We start from the raw sequence: 19,078 nt of genomic DNA, 5'->3' as shown, positions 1-19,078 counted from the left end.
GTCTCAGTTGCTGTCAACTGCCTTGAAATTTGCCAGGCACAATAGACCTGACAGTAGCCTGGATTGTGTGAAGGCCTTCCCTTTGCCTTGCCCATCATTGTGGGAGAAGGTGGCTGGGGAGTAGGGCCTGTGACCACAGTGGGGAGTAGATATACAGCCTGCCAGCCCTTTGCTTGTCTCCCCCCATCACCAGCAGAGCCTGTGCCTGGCCATGCCTGGACTTCAGAAAATTCTACACTGTGAAGCGATCCAGGCCATTATGGCTATGGGCTGTATAGTTTACGTGGGGTTGAAACATGACCCTGAGGGACCAGAGACAGATTTGGCTTCAGAGAAGTTGTGCTGAGCATGTAGGATGCAGTTGCCCTCAGAACAGGAAAGCCGTGTTTGACTGTACTGGCACAGATGTGGACGTTAAGGTGGTGGCTGGGGGTTGGTATCCTGATACATTGCTGGGTGTAGGTGTTGTTCAGGGCACACAGATGAGGTCCCAATGTGTTAGGTGTGTGTGTTGTACGTGTGCCTTATGGGCTGGGCCATGCTCAGCAGGTTGGATTTAATAGGTCAGTGCTTAGCATGCACGTGGGTGTCTAGTAGTCTCTCTCTCAGGGCTCCAAGAGCCATTTGCCTCAGTACCCTGTGTCATAGGAGTGAGTGATCAATGGTCAGGCACTGTCCCTGTGGGTGTTCAGGCCTAGCCTGTGCAAAGCTGCCTGAGTTGAGTGTAGGGAAGGCAAGGGTCTCTGGCATGCCCATGGCCATTGCGCGCCTCTGCACTGTACTCAGAGAAACCCCTGGATGGGGAGGGGGAGGGGGGGACAAGAACAGAATAGACTGGGGGAGGTGGGGTTTGGGTGTTTTCTTCCTTGGGGGTTTCTAGGTGTATTTCTCTGTCTAGCAGCTGCTGGTGAGCGGGAAGGCAAGGAAGAGGGACTGCCTAAGGCCTAAGGCACTCCAGGTCCGGAAGCCTCGTGAGCTCCGGGTGTGGAAGTGCAGAAATCCCACTCTCTTCCTAAAGACAACTTCGGCATCAAACCCTGGCCAGACCTCATAGCCCATGGCCTCACCTCTACATCCCGGAAAGAACCACAGTTTCACAGGGTCCCAGGGCAGTGCTGGGTGCTTTATTTATACAAGGGAAGGGTGCAGGAGGGTGCCAGGGTAGCTTAGGACCTAAGAGCTTTCTGGGTGCTGAGCTCATTTACCCCGAGACCGGGAGATGGACTTTGTCATGTGGTGGTTGTGCAGGGCCTCATGTATCACGGAGCAGGTGAAGGAATCTCCCTGGTCCCACCTGCTCTTGGGCACATTGAGCTTGCTGTACAGGAAGTAAGAGCCGTCGGAATCAAAGACTGGCTGGGTGTTCTTGTAGCTCTGCTCTGGTTGTGGCTGCCCATTGATCTCCCACTCCACGTGGATGTCCTGAGGGAGGAAGCCTGTGACCAGGCAGGTCACACTGACATCTTTCTTGGCCATCTGCTCCACAGGCGGAGGAAAGGTATATATCTGTGGCACTCGGACTTGCCCTGTGGGGTTAGAAGTAGGCACGGAGGTCATTTAAGTGGAGAGCCGTCCATTCCAGGCCCGTTCTCTGTGTGCATCACACACCTGAGCCTCTAACTCTGCATAACTCACCTCTGGGTTTGGAGATGGTTTTCTCAATGGGGCTAGGGAGGGCTTTGTTGTTGACCTTGCATTTGAACTCCTTGCCACTCATCCAGTCCTGGTGCTTGATGGGCAGGACACTGACCACGCGGTAGGTGCTGTTGTACTGCTGCTGCCGGGACGGTGGCTGAGCTGTCTTGTCTTCTACGTTGTTCACAAACCAGTTGAACTGGACGTCTGGCTCATCCTCGCTCACGTCCACCACCACACATGTGATCTTGGGGGTCAGGGAGATCATGAGCACATCCTTGGGCTTTGGGGGGAAGATGAAGACGGATGGTCCACCCAAGAGGTCAGGAGCTGATAAGAGATGGAAATGGGTCAGTACCTGGGTCACACTCTGCGGTAGGGATGCTCAGGGCACCTGCCATCCTTCTGGGACTGGAACATGAGGCCTAGTGACTTACGTGGACACAGGGGTTTCGGAGGACATTGAGGAGGACCATATGTACTGGGCTCTGTAGGGAGAAGGCTGCATGTTACTGGGGTTTGGAGGAGCGAAGGCACCAAGCTGGGGGGGGGTTTGTCTCTATCATGGGGTTAGGCCAGGCTGCTGCTGGAAGGAAATGACCCTTGGTAGGTTGAGACCCGAGGGACAGGGATATCTACCCATCCCAGAGGAGCACTCTTTGGGTTGGATGGTCATAGGCAGAGGCCTCTGGGAGAGAAGCAGAGAGAGTATCTCCCGCTGTCATGGGCTGAGGTCCCCTCCCTGGCGATGGCAGCCCAGCCTGGTTGGTCTAGGTAGGCAAATGCCTAACTCCCACCTCTAGTGAACTCCTCTTCCCCTGGCTGCTCTCTCACCAATTTTCTTGTCCACCTTGGTGCTGCTGGCCGGGTGGGCTACGTTGCAGGTGACGGTCTGGCTGGGCCAGGTGCTGGAAGGTACAGTCACTGAGCTGCTGAGGGAGTAGAGCCCAGAATGCAGGACAGATGGGAAGGTGTGCACGCCGCTGGTCAGGGCTCCAGAGTTCCAGCTTACGGTCACCGGCTCAGGGAAATAGCCCTTGACCAGGCATCCCAGGGTCACCGTGGGATCAGTTGTGCTTCCTTGTCCAGGAGCCAGTGGATAGACAGATGGGGCTGTTGTTGTGGCTGCAAGACAGAAGGATGTGTGAGACTGTCTGACATGGGTGGGCTCAGATATCTGGAGAGGCCCTGGCCTTAGCTTTTCTCTGAAGACTGTGTCTTCTTGAGTTGCTCTGAGCCAATTAGGGCCAGCAGCTTCCACTTTGTAGACCCCAGACTCTGACCCTAAAACTCTTTTTAGGTCTTTTTATTCCATGTGTATGAGTATACGCACTATGCGTGTGCCTGGTGCCCATGGAAGTTAGAGCAGGGTGTAGGATACCCTGAAACTGGAGTTACAGAGGGTTGTGACCTGCAGGGTGGGCACCGGAACCGAACCGGGGTACACTGGAGGAGCAGCAAGCTCTCCAAACTGCAGAGTCATCTCTCCAGCCCAGCCCCAGGAGCCCCTCTTCAATCTTCTCCGCTTCTGCCAGATTGGCTCCTCAGCCTGTGCTCCTGGTCCCTGTCTGTGCCTTTGGCTCTCCTTCCTCCCTGCTTCCCGAGGACCGCTGCCAACCCTCCTACCCTCCACATTCTGAGTGGAGGAAGCCTTTCTGTTTTGACCTGGCTGGCCACTGTTCTGCTCCTTGATCTATGCAGCTCAGACCTCGTGATGAAAACCCGGTGACCTCTGCTACCCACCCTTCTTGTCTTATCCCTTACACTGTCCTGGGTCCTCCCTGACAGTGCTAACACTGCCAGGCCCTAGAGAAGTTCCTTTCTTTTCCCGGTAGCCCTTGCCATCGGAGTGTATGCCCCATTCTTCAGGAAGGCATCTAGTCTCCAGTCCCTTCTGATTCTGGTTCCTCCTCTTTTTTCTTTTCTTCCTAATAGCACATTTCTTCTTGTGTACATCAAAACCCGTGCTGAACAATGAGTTATGAGTTGCAAAAGGGGACACAGTTTTGCATTTGTCTTCCCTGCCTTTGTTTTTGCTGAACAAATCCACACACGACGAATGCTATGTTCTACTATTCTTGCTCCCAGACCTTTCTGGTCTTCCCTCCACCTCCCCCGAACCCTACCTTCTGTAACCCCCAGCTCAAGCTCTGATAGCTGCCTTACCTTTCTTCTGTGGGTCAACTCTGGGCCTAACTCATGCTGCCACCACAGGTTTGACCAGCCCTCCCTTCCCCATGTTGCCATAAGCTCCCAGGATCATAGCTAGGGCCTCTGATATTAGAACTGCAGCCCCCATATAGCTGAGGGGCCTGCCCCCCGGCCCCACCAACCCAACTCCTCAGTAGCTTCTCGTGGGTCTTTTATACTCCCGTCTTCTCCATTTCTCCTGTAGCTACATGGTCTTGTCTCTTACACCCCATCCCCTAGTTCCCCTGTAACTGCTCAGCTTGATCCCCAGAGTTACTGGGGCTTTTTCTGGGTTCCAGAACTCCAATCTGTCCGACCCAGAGCCGTTGCAGCTGATCCTCTAAACTCCTGGGGCTGCTCTGGGATCCTCACTTTGATACCTACCTCAGCTCTGTGTAAATGCTCACAGCTGCGCCTCCTCCTATCTACCCTGGGGGTGGGGGGGGGGAGGCAGTTATCTTAGTCCTTTATCTCCTGGGTTTTTCCTGGACCACCATCAACTCCACCTGCTCCAGACAGCATGTAGCCCAGCCCCCACACTTCCAACGGACCCAGATCTCCTGGAGCTGCTTGACCTGCTCCCTCATACTCCTACTAATCCAGCTCCCCACTAGCTGCTTGGTTTAGTCCTCCACATGACCCCTAGTCCTTCCTCATCTGAAGCAGCTTGGCCTGGTTCCTCTCACACAGAAATGCTCTAGCTCTCCTGTAGCCCTCAGCCTAAAACTCCCATAAGGCCCAGCTTTTCATTAGCTGTTTGACTTGCGTTCGCAAATTCTTGCCTGCCCAGCTCCTCTGTAGGTGCTTCCTATAGTTTCGCACATAGAGCCTGTTCTAATCCCACTGTAGCTGCTAGGTCTGGACCCTCGTACCCCATCAACCCAAGCCCCCTATAACTCCTAGGTCTGGACTTTCATAACCCATCTACCCCAGCTACCCCATAATTCCGAGGTAACATCCCCACCTGCCCCTGCTCCCCACTAGCAGCTAGGTCAGGTCCCTCACACCCCACCTGCCCCTGCTCCCCACTAGCAGCTAGGTCAGGTCCCTCACACCCCCCCTGCCCCTGCTCCTCACTAGCAGCTAGGTCAGGTCCCTCAGCCCCTGCTCCCCACTAGCAGCTAGGTCAGGTCCATCACACCCCACCTGCCCCTGCTCCCCACTAGCAGCTAGGTCAGGTCCCTCACACCCCACCTGTCTCTGCTCCTCACTAGCAGCTGGGTCAGGTCCCTAACACCCTACCTGCACCGGCTCCTCACGAGCAGCTAGGTCAGGTCCCTCACACCCCACCTGCCTCTGCTCCCCACTAGCAGCTGGGTCAGGTCCATCACACCCCACCTGCCCAAGCTCCTCACTAGCAGCTGGGTCAGGTCCCTCACACCCCACCTGCCCCAGCTCCTCACTAGCAGCTGGGTCAGGACCATCACACCCCACCTGCCCCGGCTCCTCACTAGCAGCTCACACCCCACCTGTCCGTGCTCCCCACTAGCAGCTAGGTCAGGTCCCTCACACCCCACCTGCCTCTGCTCCCCACTAGCAGCTAGGTCAGGTCCCTCACACCCCACCTGTCTCTGCTCCTCACTAGCAGCTGGGTCAGGTCCCTCACACCCTACCTGCCCCGGCTCCTCACGAGCAGCTAGGTCAGGTCCCTCACACCCCACCTGCCTCTGCTCCCCACTAGCAGCTGGGTCAGGTCCATCACAGCCCCACCTGCCCAAGCTCCTCACTAGCAGCTGGGTCAGGTCCCTGCCCACACCCCACCTGCCCCAGCTCCTCACTAGCAGCTGGGTCAGGACCATCACACCCCACCTGCCCCGGCTCCTCACTAGCAGCTCACACCCCACCTGTCCGTGCTCCCCACTAGCAGCTAGGTCAGGTCCCTCACACCCCACCTAGCAGCTAGGTCAGGTCCCTCACACCCCACCTGCCTGCTCCCCACTAGCAGCTAGGTCAGGTCCCTCACACCCCACCTGTCTGCAGCTCCCCTCACTAGCAGCTAGGTCAGGTCCCTCACACCCCACCTGCCCCTGCTCCCCACTAGCAGCTAGGTCAGGTCCCTCACACCCCACCTGCCCTGCTCCCCACTAGCAGCTAGGTCAGGTCCCTCACACCCCACCTGCCCCAGCTCCTCACTAGCAGCTGGGTCAGGTCCCTCACACCCCACCTGCCCCAGCTCCTCACTAGCAGCTAGGTCAGGTCCCTCACACCCCACCTGCCCCAGCTCCTCACTAGCAGCTGGGTCAGGTCCCTCACAACCCACCTGCCCCTGCTCCCCACTAGCAGCTAGGTCAGGTCCCTCACACCCCCCTGCCCCTGCTCCCCACTAGCAGCTAGGTCAGATCCCTCACACCCCACCTGTCCGTGCTCCCCACTAGCAGCTAGGTCAGGTCCCTCACACCCCCCCTGCCCCTGCTCCCCACTAGCAGCTGGGTCAGGTCCCTCACACCCCACCTGCCCCAGCTCCTCACTAGCAGCTGGGTCAGGTCCATCACACCCCACCTGCCCCGGCTCCTCACTAGCAGCTAGGTCAGGTCCCTCATACCCCACCTGCCGCAGCTCCTCACTAGCAGGTGGGTCAGGTCCCTCACACCCCACCAGCCCCTGCTCCCCACTAGCAGCTAGGTCAGGTCCCTCACAACCCACCGGCCCCTGCTCCCCACTAGCAGCTAGGTCAGGTCCCTCACACCCCACCTGCCCCTGCTCCCCACTAGCAGCTAGGTCAGGTCCCTCACACCCACCTGCCCCTGCTCCCCACTAGCAGCTAGGTCAGGTCCCTCACACCCCACCTGCCCCTGCTCCCCACTAGCAGCTAGGTCAGGTCCCTCACACCCCACCTGCCCCTGCTCCCCACTAGCAGCTAGGTCAGGTCCCTCACACCCCACCTGCCCCTGCTCCCCACTAGCAGCTAGGTCAGGTCCCTCACACCCCACCTGCCCCTGCTCCCCACTAGCAGCTAGGTCAGGTCCCTCACACCCCACCTGCCCCTGCTCCCCACTAGCAGCTGGGTCAGGTCCCTCACACCCCACCTGCCCCTGGTCCCCACTAGCAGCTAGGTCAGGTCCCTCACACCCCACCTGCCCCAGCTCCTCACTAGCAGCTAGGTCAGGTCCCTCACACCCCACCTGCCCCTGCTCCCCACTAGCAGCTAGGTCAGATCCCTCACACCCCACCTGTCTGTGCTCCCCACTAGCAGCTAGGTCAGGTCCCTCACACCCCACCTGCCCCTGCTCCCCACTAGCAGCTAGGTCGGGTCCCTAACACCCCACCTGCCCCTGCTCCCCACTAGCAGCTGGGTCGGGTCCCTCACACACCACCTGCCCCTGCTCCTCACTAGCAGCTGGGTCGGGTCCCTCACACCCCACCTGCCCCTGCTCCTCACTAGTAGCTAGGTCGGGTCCCTCACACCCCACCTGCCCCTGCTCCCCACTAGCAGCTAGGTCAGGTCCCTCACACCCCACCTGCCCCAGCTCCTCACTAGCAGCTGGGTCAGGTCCCTCACACCCCACCTGCCCCTGCTCCCCACTAGCAGCTAGGTCAGGTCCCTCACACCCACCTGCCCCGGCTCCCCACTAGCAGCTAGGTCAGGTCCCTCACAACCCACCTGCCCCTGCTCCTCACTAGCAGCTAGGTCAGGTCCCTCACACCCCACCTGCCTCTGCTCCCCACTAGCAGCTAGGTCAGGTCCCTCACACCCCACCTGCCCCTGCTCCCCACTAGCAGCTAGGTCAGGTCCCTCACACCCCACCTGTTTCTGCTCCTCACTAGCAGCTAGGTCAGGTCCATCACACCCCACCTGCCCCTGCTCCCCACTAGCAGCTAGGTCAGTTCCCTCACACCCACCTGCCCCAGCTCCCCACTAGCAGCTGGGTCAGGTCCATCACACCCCACCTGTCCCGGCTCCTCACTAGCAGCTAGGTCAGGTCCATCACACCCCACCTGCCCCTGCTCCCACTAGCAGCTAGGTCAGGTCCCTCACACCCCACCTGCCCCGGCTCCCCACTAGCAGCTAGGTCAGGTCCCTCACACCCCACCTGCCCCTGCTCCCCACTAGCAGCTAGGTCAGGTCCCTCACACCCCACCTGTTTCTGCTCCTCACTAGCAGCTAGGTCAGGTCCATCACACCCCACCTGCCCCTGCTCCCCACTAGCAGCTAGGTCAGGTCCCTCACACCCCACCTGCCCCTGCTCCCCACTAGCAGCTAGGTCAGGTCCCTCACACCCCACCTGTTTCTGCTCCTTACTAGCAGCTAGGTCAGGTCCCTCACACCCCACCTGCCCCTGCTCCTCACTAGCAGCTAGGTCAGGTCCCTCACACCCCACCTGTCTCTGCTCCTCACTAGCAGCTGGGTCAGGTCCATCACACCCCATCTGCCCCAGCTCCTCACTAGCAGCTAGGTCAGGTTCCTCACTCCCCACCTGCCCCTGCTCCCCACTAGCAGCTAGGTCAGGTCCCTCACACCCACCTGCCCCTGCTCCCCACTAGCAGCTAGGTCAGGTCCCTCACATCCCACCTGCCCCGGCTCCCCACTAGCAGCTAGGTCAGGTCCCTCACACCCCACCTGTTTCTGCTCCCCACTAGCAGCTAGGTCAGGTCCCTCACACCCCACCTGTTTCTGCTCCTTACTAGCAGCTAGGTCAGGTCCCTCACACCCCACCTGCCCCTGCTCCCCACTAGCAGCTAGGTCAGGTCCCTCACACCCCACCTGCCCCTGCTCCCCACTAGCAGCTAGGTCAGGTCCCTCACTCCCCACCTGCCCCTGCTCCCCACTAGCAGCTAGGTCAGGTCCCTCACTCCCCACCTGCCCCTGCTCCCCACTAGCAGCTAGGTCAGGTCCCTCACTCCCCACCTGCCCGGCTCCCCACTAGCAGCTAGGTCCGGTCCCTCACACCCCACCTGCCCCTGCTCCCCACTAGCAGCTAGGTCAGGTCCCTCACTCCCCACCTGCCCCTGCTCCTCACTAGCAGCTAGGTCAGGTCCCTCACTCCCCACCTGCCCCGGCTTCCCTATAGCTCTCAGACTGGTACCTCACACCCCACCTGCCCATTTCCCAGACTTGTCCCCAGAGCTCCTGCGCTACTCTCCCCCCTCATTATTTCTGACATCCTGCAATTTCCAAATTTTCCCCTCTACTCCTCCACTCACCTCTGCTCCCCTGTCGATGTTTGTCCTGTTCCCTATTCTCTCACCTGTTCCAGCCTCTCCACACTAGCTGGGTTTGGTCTTCCACAATCCAGCCTGTCCCAGTTTCTCCCTGGCTGTCCAGTTTGGTCTCACAGCCTCTGGTTCTGCCCTGCTCTCATTCTACCTGAAGCTGTTCAGTCTCATTCCCAATCTCCACTTGTTCTGTCCTCTCATAGCTGCTGGGTCTGACCTCCATACTCCCATCAGCCCTCTCTTCCTCATGGCTACTTCTCTGGTCCCTTCTACCAGCCATGATTTTCCTGTATCTGCCCAGCCTGGTCCCACAGCTCCTGGGTCTGTCTTGTCAGCTTTTATCTACATTAGGTCTCCTGTCCCTGCTCATCTGTCTCCCCTATACCCATGCCATTCCCTGTCCTCTCCCTGTATCTGCTCATCTGTCTTCCTTGTACCCCATGTTATTCCCTGTCCTCTCCCTTTCAACTGCTTGGCTCGGTCCCCAGATTGGCTACTGGGCTACCCTGGACCCCAGCACTTTCCTCTTACCCAACTCCCCTAGTCACTGCTCTTCCCTGGTCTCTGGAGCTACTTGGCTATGCTGAGCCCTCAGTACTGATGCCCCATCCCTTCTGTAGCTGACAATATGGTCCTCTGAGCTTCTGGGGCTGCCTGTTCCCCAGTTATGCAATCCTTTCCAGCTCCCCGTAGCTGCTCAGACTGGTCCCCTAAGCTCCCAGGGCTGCTCTAGGACCCAAATTCTTCAATTGTCACAGTATCCTTATAGATGCTCAACCTGCCTTCCCAGCTACTAATGCTCTGGATTTCCTGAAAAGGCTTTTCCTGGTCCCTGGGATTGCCCTGGAACCCTGTCAACCTCACTTGCCATAGCTGTCGCCGGCTTCTGTAGCTCCTAAGCTTGATTCCCATACTGTCACTAGTCCCAGCTCACCTGTAGCTGCCTGGCTGGGTTTTCCCGACTCCTACAACCCCAGATTTCCCTTACCTACCCTCTGAGCATTTGGAGCTATTGTGACTCTTGAGTTGTCTCATCCTCCAGAGCCCACCTGAAGCTGTGCTGCCTGGTCCCCAGAGGTCCTCTGACAGGCTCCCTTCTGCCCAGCTTACCTTCTTTCTTCTGCTCTCCGATGCTGGGCTTGACTCCAGAACCCCAGGGCATCCACTCTTACTCAAGCTCTCTCCATCAGGTGTATCAGCCGGATGAGTGCTATGGACACCCCTTTCCTCCCCATTTTCTCTTTACCCACTCTCTCAGTTCTGTAGGCCTCTGCCCTCCCCTTGCTCCCTTAGGTTCCCTTTTCCCTGATGGTTCAGCTGCCTTAGGTCTATTAGCCTCTAGGCCAGGCCAAGTCCACGCCCCAGGTTTCTGGGTCTATCCCGTCAACTCCTCGAGGCTTCCTCTGGTTGTCTGTGGGCGTGCACAGCTTTAGTGGTCTGTGCACCTGTCCGTGGAATCCCTGGAGACTGTCTGGTGGACACCGAGCTGCAGACAGACAGGCCCCTCCTTCCCATCCTCCTGTGATCTGCTGTCTGTTAGAAGAAGCTCACTGATGTCCCTAGCTGTGGCTTTCTCCAGATCCAGCCTTCTCTGCTGACCACACTCCCATGTTGGGACTTGTGAAGATGGACCCTGTATGTCTTGTTTTGGTTCTGGGCTACTAACAGCTCAGCTCTGAGCTCTGTCTCATTCTTCCAGGATTCACAGTCCTTGCCCCAGAGGTGTGAATGCCACGCTTCTCCCAACCCAGTACAGACTAAGAACAGGATTGAAACTGGGTGACACGGGACGCTTCCTGAAGTTCCTCTTTCTTCTGGTGGTTTCAGTGTCTGGGGTAGGGAGAGACAAGGGGGAGTCCAGATATGGTCTAGATTACATCATGCAGGGGTGAGACCCACAGAAGGTGTGAATCCTGGCTGTCACAACCTAGAGTCCCAGGTTGCTGAGTGATTATGTCCACTGTCTCCTGACTACCTCTTTGGAGAAGCCTCTCACTCAGGTCTGATCTCGGTATAGACCCAGCCTAGGTGGGTCTAACCTCTGCCATTCCCTCTCTCCAGCTAGTGCCATCTCAGGAGAGCCCAGCAGTTTCTGTGGCTCAGGGAGGTAAACGAAGTCCAGAGTGGGAGGGCAGAGCGCAGATCAGATGGGGAAAGGCCAGGGCTCAGGCCTCTGACTGTGCTTGCAAGCAGTGGATCGTGTGGCTGCAAAGAGAAGCAGGGCAAAGGCCCGGAAGTGGCTCTTAACCGAACTAACAGGGTATCTGGACAAGAAGGGTCTCCTGGGCTGGAACTACATGGGTTTCATTTCTGGGGTCATGGACCAGAGTACTGATTCTGGTCTCACAGGAAACAGGGAGCAGGAGGAGTACGCAGGGTAGTTAACTCTATACTGGGAAGAAGAGAGTCCATTGCGACTAGAGCAAATGCTGCCGGGGTAAGGGTTTGGGGTATAGCAAGACCCCGGGATTAAGAGTAGGAGCCAGGGTTAGAAGGAATAGAGACTGGTCAGGCTCATGAAGAGTAGGGGTACATACCGTCCTAGTGGACCGAGGACTGCATGGAGAAAAGGGCTTCTCTAGGCCAGACAGCATGCTCACTCATTTTTATTTTCAGACAGAAAAATGGCCCTGTCCATCTACTCTCCGGTTCCCATGGTGACCCCTGCCTTGTAGCTGAAGCCATCCTCTGTCAGTATCCCAGGTAATTAGGCCTGCTAACGCCTGAACCAGCCAGACTGCTACCTGCCATGTAACCCACCTGGCTGGCAAGGTGAACAAGAAAACTGCTAAGAGGGTGTCCTGCAGAGGGATGGTCCATTGGAGGTCAGGCTTATGCCATTCTCTTTCCTGGATCAACCAGGATGAGCAGCTGTGTGACTTCAGCCCAAGGCAAGGAACTTCTGTGTGTCCTGGACCCAAACCTGTGCCTGAGTGTCTAACTGAGTCCCTAGGCCTTGATCTTAGCTCCAGGAGGATAACTAGTGTCCTGAGATACCCTACAGTAGAAGGTGGCCCAGGTGCTGACTGATCCTCTTGTCACCAGCTCCTGATCTCCTGATCGGACCATCACCTTCCCCCTAAAGCAGCAGGGTGCATGCATGACTCCCAGGATCACATGTGTGGTGGTGGACATTAGCCAGGATGACTCCAAGGTCCGTTTCAGTTAGTGCATGGATGAAGCTCAGAGCACCCCCAGGGGAGGGTGCAACAGCACTTTCTGTGTGGTTAATGTCCTCCTCATTTCCCATCAGGACTGGCTGGAGGGTGAGGAGTTCAAGTTCAAGGCCAACAACAGGGTCCTCCCAGCCCCCACTGAGAAAACTGTCTCTAAACCCAAAGATGGGAGCAGGCGGGGTGGACTGCGTGGAGTGTGAGGGACACTCAGGCAGAGTCTGGAGTAGACTGCCCTCCACCTGGGCAGTGACATGTGTGTTGTCCCCTGTCCTCACAGGGGGTTGGCCTTGTGCTGGAAGCTTATACCATGCCTCCACCCAATAAGAACAGGCAACTGAGAACAAGGTTAGTCTGATCCACATGGGCATGTATGGCTTCCACCTGTGGTACAGCAATGGGAGCTAGATCAGAAACTGTAAGAGCACCTATCTCATCCTGGGCTCCAGTGAGGCCTTACTCCTCTACAGCAAGCTCCTGTGGACAAGAACAGGCAGCAGAAGGGAACTGCTCACCATGTGATGTCACAGGCTCTACACAACTCCACAACCACCACAACCTCTCTTATTTCCCAGGTAAATGAATGCAGCACTCACCCTTGGGTGACATTGCCAGGGGACATTGCCAGGTCAAAGTCACCTCTCACAGGGGAGGAGGCCTCTCTCTCCACCTGGCTGCTGCTCAACACTGTGATGGGATGTCCTTTAGCAATGCCTCAAGAGAAAGAACTCACTATCCCTGCTTCTGTCAGTCTGTCCTTGTCCCCCTTCCGATCAAGTTTTCTTTTTCTTCTGTGACCCTGCAGAGGCATGTCTAGCCATGCGCATACAGAGTGACCTTTAAACTTAACACACCCAGCACAGTCAGTTCTGCCTGACTTGGGTGAGGCTGCCTACCTGTTGGGTCATTGCCTATCCAGAGGATACTCAATTTTTGGACTCAAAGCAATTGAGGTCATCTCAAAGGAGAAACTGTCCAGATACATGGAAGCAGAATTTAGACCCATTAGAACCTGCCTGGTGATTATCAGTCAGCCCACATGGCACTTGCGTTGACATGTATGGTGCACGAACACATACACAAACCTTATATACTCCTATGAGCACCCTGTGCAACACTCAGACCCAGAGAGACATCAGGCCTTCTCTTGGGCTCCTTTTCAATGTTCACATATGGTCAGGTGAACGCAATTGCACCCTTACCACCCCCACAACACATGGTCTCTCTCGTCAGTCTGCTCCTGGACATTCTGACATCTGATGGAAGCCATACAGTCACCCCTGGGGACAGTGTGTAAATGTTTTGGGAATGGAGCTCTTTATGGCAAGGTCCTTTGGAGGAGGGTCCCATCTGTGAGGCAAGGACCTGTGGAAGCCCATGCCGCAGACCCATGAGCTGATCCTAGGGAGCTCATGCTCTTCAGGCCTCTCTGACTTTCGCTGTACTCTTATGGTAATTTTTTGCTTTGTCAGTTGTGATTATAGCTGAGTTTCCTGGGAACAAAAAGCTGATAATTTTTCCAGAAATTTCTATAAAGAAATTAAGCCTCTTTGCAGTCATTTGTAGGAACTGGATTATTTGGTCACCCCTGTCTGCCTTTGCAGTTGTCCATGAGTAAGCGGGAGGAACTCATTAAGGTTAATGATTTTTGCTTACATAGCTATCCTAGAAAAGAGCCAACTATATTCCAAAGACCTCAAGGGCTTGGGAGATGGTTTCTTAAAAGATGACATTAAAAAAAACAAAACAAAACAAAACATAGAGGCATGTAAGGGAAAGGTAAAAGATACGAAAGGTCAGATATCTCTCTGGTGCCAGGATATATATGGTTAGATATTTGTATCAGTAAAACTTCCAGTTCCCTGGGAAGTAAAAAGTACATGTAGAAACTGCCAGGAAGAACGGAAATTTGGTCCTAACGGAGTTAGGTAATCATTACCATTTTGTGAATTTATAATGAATAGGATTATAACTGTTGCCCATATAAAAGTGATATACAGATTATTTGGAAATTGACTTATATCTGAAAGTAATATCCTAGGTATGGCGTCATACACTCAGCTGGTTACAAAAACATAAAGAAAAGTATCACATCATTAAGGACTAACCATAAGGCTTGAATCTCTTGTTTTGTAACCATGCGTTTGTTGCTGGCTAGGGCACAGTATAAGTAAGATGTGCCTGGCTAGATATGATCATTTGGCTTTCAATATAAAAACTCACGACATGGGGTAAAGATCAGTGATGACAAGGGAGTGGAGGAGAGGAAAAAATAAAATGGGTAAATATTACTGATTCTTGGAAAATGATTAGAGAGAAATGTAATGAGAATGCTCATGCTTGGATGCATTAGAACTTGTGTAAATAACAATGGCTTGAGTTAATCGACGTCATCTGTTTAAAAGACAACCGTGGTCAGATCCTTCACTGTTTGCAACCTCACATCTCCTTCCAGTGTCTCAGAGCCCTTCTGGAGCTGCACTTCAGCAATAATCCCTTCCCCACACAACTGAGTGGCCTTGCTCATTCCCCAGTGTGGATCTTCTGTGAGGCCCAGGCGTCGCCAGACACAGGCTCTGCCACCATCACTTTGGCTTTCTGGACTTGGGAACAGCCAGAGAGGGTCAGGGGTCAGGATCCCTGACTCATCCCAGACAGCCTCAGAACTGAGGGGTGGAGCAGATAGGAAGGGCTCCTAAACAGTCCAGGTTACCATCAGGCCCAGTGTGTCTGGCTGAGTCCAGGACTTGAGCTGGAGCAGCTGGGGGGACTTACGCTGCTGCCCAGAGTGGGCAGAATGCTGGCCTCAGGGAGCGACTGCTGGCCCAGCCCAGCTGGCCCTTTCTCCTCTGCCTCCCTGATGACCCACCTGCCACACAGGGAACTGCCCCAGCCCTGCCTTGTTGGGACAAACACTGACTGTCCCTTTCTGTGCAGAGCTGGAACTGGACTACAACTGTGCTGAGGCCCAGGACGGGGAGCTGGACGGGCTCTGGACAAACATCACCATCTTCATGGCCCTCTTGGCGCTCAGCGCCACCGTCACACTCTTCAAGGTTGGCCACACCATCCCTGCACTGCCTCCCATCTGTCTCCACACTGTTGCGTTCACCTCACCCAGCATCCCAGGCTGTCCCCATCCTGTCTTCATGGTGTCCCCATGGTGTCCCTGGTAAGCCCCTAGAGCAGTGGTTCTCAACCCGTGTGTCATGGCCCCTGGGGGGGTCACATATCAGATATCATGCATATCAGATATTTACATTGTGGTTCACAGCAGTAGCAAAATTACAATTGTGAGGTGTCAACGGAAAATTTTTATGGTTTGGGGGTCACCACAACATGAGGAACTATATTAGAGGGTCAAAGCATTAGGAAGGTTGAGAACCACTGCCCTGCAGTGCTTTTGACACTCTCATGACGTCCTCACAATGTGCTCAGACCTTCCTACACTACCTCCTTATCGCCCCATTCTGCGGACGCTGTCCTCCAAGTTGTTCTCATTGTCTCCACACTCTGCCCACATGCGGTCCTCACAGTGAGTGTCTGTCACATCGTGGCGTTCCTTTGTGGCACCTCTTTCTCTCCCCATATTTCCACCTCTGACGTCTCCCTGGTTCCCACACCATCTGCCAGGCTCCCACACAGCAGGAGCTATCTCTGGTTAATTCACAGGACTAAAGGGCCCCCAGTGTGGGTTTGGTTCATCAATCTACCCTGCCCAGTGGGTGAAGTGGACCTTTTCTATGGTGGTGGAAAGGAAACAGGTGGTTACTTCCAATTATAGGGACATGATTGGGCAGGGAGTCTTTGAGGGGCTCAGGCCATTTAAAATCTCATCCATTCTGCTTATTTGTGTGGTACCTAGGCCACACTTCCTTCTGGACTCAGTGTCCTCTGATATTATAACTCTCTGTGCATCTTCTTCTAGGAAATGCTCATGGATGTCCATATCCTCATGAAACCTGAACTTTGGGAACAAGAAGATCCCCAGTCCAATGTCCGTGAGTCTATACACAGTTGTAGGGGAAGCTGTAGCCACGCCTTCTTAGGGGCTGGCTACAAGAGTACCTGAGGGCTTGTGAGGGCGTGGTCAGAGTGAGTAGGGGGACTGCGTTTTCGGTTTCGGTTTCTCTTTGCTTCTTGCTGTACAGACTACCACCGGCTGGCTGGTTCGCTCTGTAAGTAAGGCTTTTCCCTATTAAATACCCTTATATTTCTACCTGACTCCGTATTGGTAATTACCTAGCTCACTTATAAAGTCACATCAGGTCCCTAATGAACCTTCTGACCAGGGTCATATGTGGATTAGGGACTAGGTGGACATTCAAGATAGGGAGGATGGGACACAGGGCAGTCATGTTCCAGAAAAAAACCTGTGCTTTGGACCAGAGTCCCAGAGAGAACAAACACATGGCAGTAGATAGAGAACTTAAGGGAGGCAAGACTGTGCCAGAAGGAAACATTTCTCTAGGAAACTCTTGTTGCCATAGCTTTCCCTGTTACAACTGACTCAAACAGACACCATCCAAATGCTGGTCCCCCTGAAGCAAACTCAAACAAGCACAGTCCAGTCACCATGCCCGCCTGACACCACACTAGGCTTTTCCATCTTTCAGAGTCTCAGAGATGAGCACCCAAGGGTCTTCAGAGAAGCAGAACAAGTGACAGATGGTGGATGGATGACAGACAGAGGACAGGCATAAACAGCAGATGACAGAGACAGAGGATGATGAAATGGAGACGATAGGTGGGTAGACAGCAGAGGCAGGACAGATGACGGACACAAATGACAGGCAATGACACACAGAAATATAGCTCCAGTTCCAGAAGGGTGGAGACCAGACACAGATAGAGTGGGGAGGGGCTGAAGACTTTTCAGGGACTGGCTACACAGTTGGGACAGAAATGTGGATGGTAAGTTTGATTTTCCTGGGACAATCCAGCAGGATGGAAACTGAGGCAGGAGCTGATGTTGAGAACTTGTGGCAAGATTCTCCCTTCTCTGTTGAGATGGTTCATGTGACTGTCACCTTGACTGGGTCGCATGATGGCATTTCTCTGGTGGGGTCTATGCAGGATTTCCCAGAGATGGTTAGATCTTGAGAGTTTGCTCTGAACTCATCAGTGGGTCAACCCAGCACGGATGGATTCAGAATCTGATGCCATTATTGGGAGGTGGTGATGGTGGGGGGGGGTCTTGTGGAGGAAGTACATTACTTGGGACATGCAGTTGGGACTATATCGAAGTGATCCCTTTCTCTCTCTTGGGTTCTTGTCCACCCTAGAAGAATGGAACGGGAAGACATTGAAGGAAAATGAGGGAAGCCTTATTTTCTATGCAGGGGAAGCAGTTCAAATGAGAAAGTAAAAATTCTGAGACCCTGGGCAGCAGCAAAATGACCCCCAGGAGAGGCCTGTGTTCCCGACAAGCTTCCGGGTACCAACTGAGAGACTTTGAGAAAGGGTGTCAGAGCAGAAGCTCTCAGATGGTTTGGGGGTACATTCCTGAAAGCGCCTCCTTCCTGTCACAGATACGTCAGATCTTTCTCTGTGACCAAGCAGGGACCATCACCCTTTAATCTGGCCAGCACAGCCCTGATGCCCTCCATTGCAGGGTTCCAGTCTTTCACAGAATTGTCCACCTCCCCAATGGCTTCCCATGGAGGAGGCTCCCAGCTTCAAAACCCAACTGCTGAGCCCGGTTCTGCATGAGCCACATGGTCAGAATAGTCCTTTCAAAGAATCCATCTGTCATAGCAGCCCATGGCAGAGAAGAAGCTAACTCTCTGTAGCATCACTTGGCCTGGACTGTGGAGTCTCTGCTACACCAGAGGTCTTGTCCACTCCCCTAATGTTCTCACCCCAAAGCCCTCAGAGCTCCGCCCTTTGCTTGGTACTGGTAGTCTCTCTCTACCTTGGCACCATCTCTGGTACTGTGCGTCTCTCAAGTGCCCATCACTTGATCAACCTGCTTCCCATTCTGGCTCCAGGGATTAGAGGGCAAAGGGCACACTCTGGCCTTAGGAGAATGAATGGATGGATGAATCAATAATCGGCTCAAAGAATGGACCAGTGAGATGGCTCAGCAGGGAAGGATGCCAAGCGCCAGGACCAGAGTTTAATACATAGGACCCACACTGGTGGAAAGAGAGAATTGACTCTTGCAAGTCCTCTAATTTCTCTGTGTTCAGTGGCACGTGTTCCCCAGCAACACACACACACACACACACACACACACACACACACACACACACACACACACACAGATACATGAAAAATACACCAGAAGTAATAAGTAGACAAATGACCATGCTGGTCAGCAAGTATCTCAGGGCCTGCAAGGCCACTTGAGACACTGGATGACACTTTCCCTAAGACTGCCTGCTTCAGCCTACTGGAGAAGGCTTCTTGGAGGGATTATGGCCACTGCTCTGCTGGTCCTGGGAAGTTGTGCCCAGAGACCCCTCTTGCTTTCTGGTTTTATGTTTTCCACCAGAGACCCCATGGACAGCCCTAGGCAGCCCCAGGGAATATAGAGCACCAAAGCTGGAGATTCACGGCCTGTCTTGGGGATGGAAGCTGCCTGATTTGGTCCTGAGAGTCTGTATTGGAGCTTTTCCCTGGCTAGAAGATAAAAATTATACAACGATGCTTGTGATAATGCTTTAGAAAACCCTGCTGGTGCCAAAGTTCTCCCGCATGGCCCTCGCCTTGCTACTTGAGTTCCCCGTCTGCACAGCAACACAAGGCCATGCCTGTCACATGGCTCCCCTCTTGTGTCATAGACGGGTCGACTGACATCCATCTGCTCCAGACATGTGGTGGCCTTGTGGCTCTGGAGCCTCTGTAGGACTGTTGGTTGATGCTTTTCCTGGTACCGAAGCCACAGTCTGTAACCCAGCCTGTCATGTGGGTTGCAGCGGTTG

The 19,078-nt window shown here is 54.7% G+C and overlaps 1 non-coding gene and 1 gene segment (V, D, J or C); both read right to left on the bottom strand.

Moving 5' to 3' along the window:
* Positions 1-19,078, bottom strand: part of LOC103161202 — a 359,419-nt gene that overhangs the window by 972 nt on the left and 339,369 nt on the right. Inside the window, 3 exon segments of the C gene segment in view lie at positions 1,206-1,526; positions 1,636-1,965; positions 2,470-2,760. Coding sequence covers positions 1,206-1,526; positions 1,636-1,965; positions 2,470-2,760 — 942 coding nt within the window.
* On the bottom strand, positions 3,571-3,698 carry LOC113830926. The gene has a single exon (XR_003485586.1). It is a non-coding gene; the product is annotated as a small nucleolar RNA SNORA40 (small nucleolar RNA).

Source organism: Cricetulus griseus, chromosome 5, assembly GCF_003668045.3.
Source record: "Cricetulus griseus strain 17A/GY chromosome 5, alternate assembly CriGri-PICRH-1.0, whole genome shotgun sequence".
NCBI classification, from domain to species: Eukaryota; Metazoa; Chordata; class Mammalia; order Rodentia; family Cricetidae; genus Cricetulus; species Cricetulus griseus.
Note: the sequence above shows the minus strand (reverse complement) of the source record. Positions and strands in the feature narration are given on the sequence as shown.